The sequence below is a fragment of the Rhipicephalus microplus genome, chromosome X (assembly GCF_043290135.1).
Source record: "Rhipicephalus microplus isolate Deutch F79 chromosome X, USDA_Rmic, whole genome shotgun sequence".
In the NCBI taxonomy this organism is placed as follows: Eukaryota; Metazoa; Arthropoda; class Arachnida; order Ixodida; family Ixodidae; genus Rhipicephalus; species Rhipicephalus microplus.
The window spans coordinates 494101461-494105295 of NC_134710.1; the positions used below are offsets into that span (position 1 = coordinate 494101461).

The 3835-nt window shown below is 42.8% G+C and overlaps 1 protein-coding gene across 1 annotated transcript; it reads right to left on the reverse strand.

Annotated features, from left to right (window-relative positions):
- Positions 1-677: 677 nt before the first annotated feature.
- On the reverse strand, positions 678-3590 carry LOC142775542 (uncharacterized). Its single transcript, XM_075877000.1, has one exon. It carries the CDS (start codon positions 3539-3541, stop codon positions 1157-1159), a length of 2385 nt encoding a protein of 794 aa, XP_075733115.1. The 5' UTR covers positions 3542-3590; the 3' UTR covers positions 678-1156.
- Between the last annotated feature and the right edge of the window lie 245 nt (positions 3591-3835).

The following is a 3835-nucleotide window of genomic DNA, read 5'->3' on the forward strand; positions in this document are numbered from 1 at the left end:
AGAACATTCTAGGGCTTGCTCGGGCGCCGATGAGAGGAGGTTCGTCGGCGAACCCACGCTTTCGAGGGGAGAGGACGCGCGCCCAGGGAGTCTTTGGATGCTTGTTTTCTTTTCTTTATCGTTGACCTCTCGGCGCTTCGTCGCGAGAATTTGGTGGCGCGCCCGTTTTTGAGCGCTCGTTTTGTGACAACAAGAAAGAGACGACGAAACTTTCGTGGAAGCGTCTTTACTAAACGTTTTAAGCTGGTGGACCAGCCTTGACGAAGGCTGGTCCACCAGCTGAAAACGTTTAGTAAAGACGCTTCCACGAAAGTTTCGTGATCTCTTTCTTGCATACAATACGTCGGGTCCAGGGTGAATGACGTTCAAAGAATGTGGTATATATATATATATATATATATATATATATATATACGAAAGCGAGAAAGCACGTCTTAATAATCACATACGTTTCGGCTGGTGAGCCAGCCTTCGTCAGTGTGACATATAATGCAGCTTTCGTAGCGATTATGTACATTTCTAAAATGTTTTGGGACATGCGCAATAACAATCGGAAGTGATTCGACATGATTATACAAAAAGGCTAAATACTTTTAGTGTGAAGATGCAATGCGTAAAGTTACATGGACACAGCGTTCACCTGTGATCGTTATAGCGACATCAGTACGAGTGAAAAAATATAAATGGTGCATGGTTTAGAAAGCATTATGACAACCATGCGTGCAGATTGAAGCGCAATAACGAGCGATACATACTAAAGATCACTAGGTCAACTGAGTTTGTTAGGCAGAGAACAAGGATGGTTCTGCTGAAAACAAAAATAAGAAGTAAAATAACAGAAAATGAACTAGAAAGCTCGGAAAGGCATAAGACACCTTAAGCGGTGGAAGGTAGATTAGTGAGTGTGCCTGCGTGTTCGTTTATTCCAGAGTTTAGTGTACCGAGCTTGTAGATTAGAAATGCAACAGAATCGAAAGTTGGGCTAGTTGGATATGCATGGTATAACTATCATTTAAAGCGCACGAAAAACAGACATAAAGAGAGGACAAGCGCTTCAGAATATATATACAGGCAACTGAAAAACACGACTCATGCATGTGCAGGCAAAAAAAGTACATCAGTGGCACATCAAGAACACATGGTAAAAGAAAACAGATTATCTCGGAACATACTCAAGAAAAACAAACTCTTTATCGTGCAGCAAAACAGAAGGCTGGCTGACGCATTGATCCCCTCTTTTTCTTATGTGAAACGCTTCTGTCAACTCGCGAGTTAATTTATTATTTGACCGAAAAACCACTTCTGTATCCTGAAAAAGAGGGTGACAACCGCACTCTCTGCAATGAGCCGCAAGATGCGATGCACCTACAGATTTCAAGGAAGAATCGTGCTCTCTGAGACGAACATTGACGCATCTTCCCGACTGGCCGATATACACTTTACCACAGCTAAAAGGAGTCATGTAAACAACGCCCATTGCGCACTCCACGAACTTTTTGCTGTGCTTTATGTGACATTGCGGAAACTCTTTGCGCATGCGTGAACAAATAGACTGTAGTTTGCCTTTGGCTGAGAAAAGCACATCGACTTTATATCTATTAGTTAATTGCTTAAGTTCATGTGAAGTCTTATGAAGGTAAGGAATCACTGATATCCTCCTATCCTTTCTGCTCTCTTCACGACGCTCCGAGTGATTCCCTTCAAATTTAAGTTTCTTAATCATGTTGTTACAAACTGACGTAATGACATCATTAGGATACCCTGCTTCTACTAGTTTCTTTACTTGACTATGAAAGCTCATTTTCATTCTGTGTTGACAGGACTTTTTTAGAGCAAAACCCAAACTCGTAGTAACGATACCTCTCTTCACCACCTTAGAGTGGCTCGACCTGTAATTAAGTATAGGCTTTACAGATCTGGGACAATAAAACCAGCAAACATGCTGGGGTTCAAAGATCAAGTTGAGATCTAGAAATTGCAGTTGATTTAGTCGCGGCAATTCAAAAGAAAAGTTTAGTTTCTTGCCTGTTTCCTTAAAAATCTTGACAATATTCACAACATCTCGCATAAAATCTGAGGACGTAGTGAACACAAGAAAATCGTCGACGTATCTGAATACGCGAACCGGGAGTCCTGAAAAATGATTTTGAAGTGCTACATCAATTTTTCCGAGAAAAATTTCGCTTAAGATCGGAGCTACTGAAGAGCCGATGCAAATCTCTGATCTCTGGACAAAAAGATTGCCCCTCCAAGCCACAAAAGTTGACTTCAGGTAGCAGCTAAGTAACTCTAGAAAGCTGGATATAGAAGTTCCACACTTCAGGCTGAAAGACAATTCATCATTATCTTGCACGATGCAGCCTTGAACACTTGCCATCAGCTGATCTTGAGGTATCGAATAGTACAAGTCCTCAATGTCTGTGCTAAAAGCCCTACAATTGCTACAACTATTGGTGCTCAGAAACTGTACCACCTCTTCTGAATTACGGACACGATAAGGATCCGGAATAGCAAGAGTTTCTAAACAGCTTTGCAGGTATCTAGAAACAACACTTTGCCACGTGTCCCTTTCGGACACAATCGCTCTAAAAGGCATTTCTGGCTTGTGTGTTTTGACCGAAAAAAATATATCAAGTTCAGATCGCTTTGCAGATTTGTCCTCAGAAGCTAACCGCTCAAAATTCATGTCAGAGAGCAAAGAACAAGCATTTTTCTTTACTTTTGAACTCTTGCAATTTGCAGGCACAAAGTTCTTGTCGAGTGCTTTCACGGCCTTCTCTGAAAAGTTTCCCTCATCCATAACAACAAAGAAACCTTCCTTGTCAGCTACAAGAAGTTGTAGTTTGTTACCTGCCAAAAACTTACAAATTGGACGAACTCTGTCCCTACACTGTGCGTTCGTCTCAGTCTTAACAATGGCATCCACACACTCCGAAATGCATCTGGGTCGCTCCTCTTCCACCACTTGCCTGGAAATGGACCGTGCTAACACCAACTTGTCCACCCGCTTGAGTGACGGCTCGAAACGAAACTTGGGACCAAGACGAAGAACATCAAGGTACTTGTCAGGAATTGTTGTGGCGCTCAGGTTCAACACTTTTCCAGCTTGCGCAAGCGACTTCTTGCTCTTTGGAAGTAGCGGAAGAACTTGTCGCCAGAGATACTCGGCCGTGTCATTGCTAGTGCGGCACCAGTCCCTGTAGAACGGTTGCCAGCTAGTACCCTGAAACAAGCTTGCCGACACCTTCAACCAGTCCTTGTATCTCCTTACTTGCCAGAGCAATTCGGACTGCAGAATTCGGCACAATCTTCTTGAATGCCTGACGGAGGGAAGAAACCATCCACACAAGGCTTGAAGATCGGGAGGACAGGTTTCATAGCGAATGTGCCAAGATGCCACTCTTGCCTTGCAAATGCATACGGCAATCATTGAAGCCAGCGTGGCCGGGTCCGATATATTGAGGTGAGGAAAAGAATTAGTGCCCTGGGTACTAGAAATGAATTGCAACAGAATCGAAAGTTGGGCTAGTTGGATATGCATGGTATAACTATCATTTAAAGCGCACGAAAAACAGACATAAAGAGAGGACAAGCGCTTTCCTCTCTTTCCTGTCCTCTCTTTCCTGTCCTCTCTTTATGTCTGTTTTTCGTGCGCTTTAAATGATAGTTATACCAGATTAGAAATGATTTGCGCATTTCCCGCTCATGATGTGAGCGGAAACCAGATTCCAGTACCGTTGCTTTAAACTTCTTGAAAGAATGACCAGGTATTGCCAGATGTTTCGATAGAGGCAGATTTGGAATGGTTTTGACGTGCGACTTATGATTATTGAAT

Excerpts from the sequence above, each read along its gene's own strand:
- LOC142775542 (XM_075877000.1), bottom strand. The coding sequence starts at position 3,541 with ATGCATATCCAACTAGCCCAACTTTCGATTCTGTTGCAATTCATTTCT.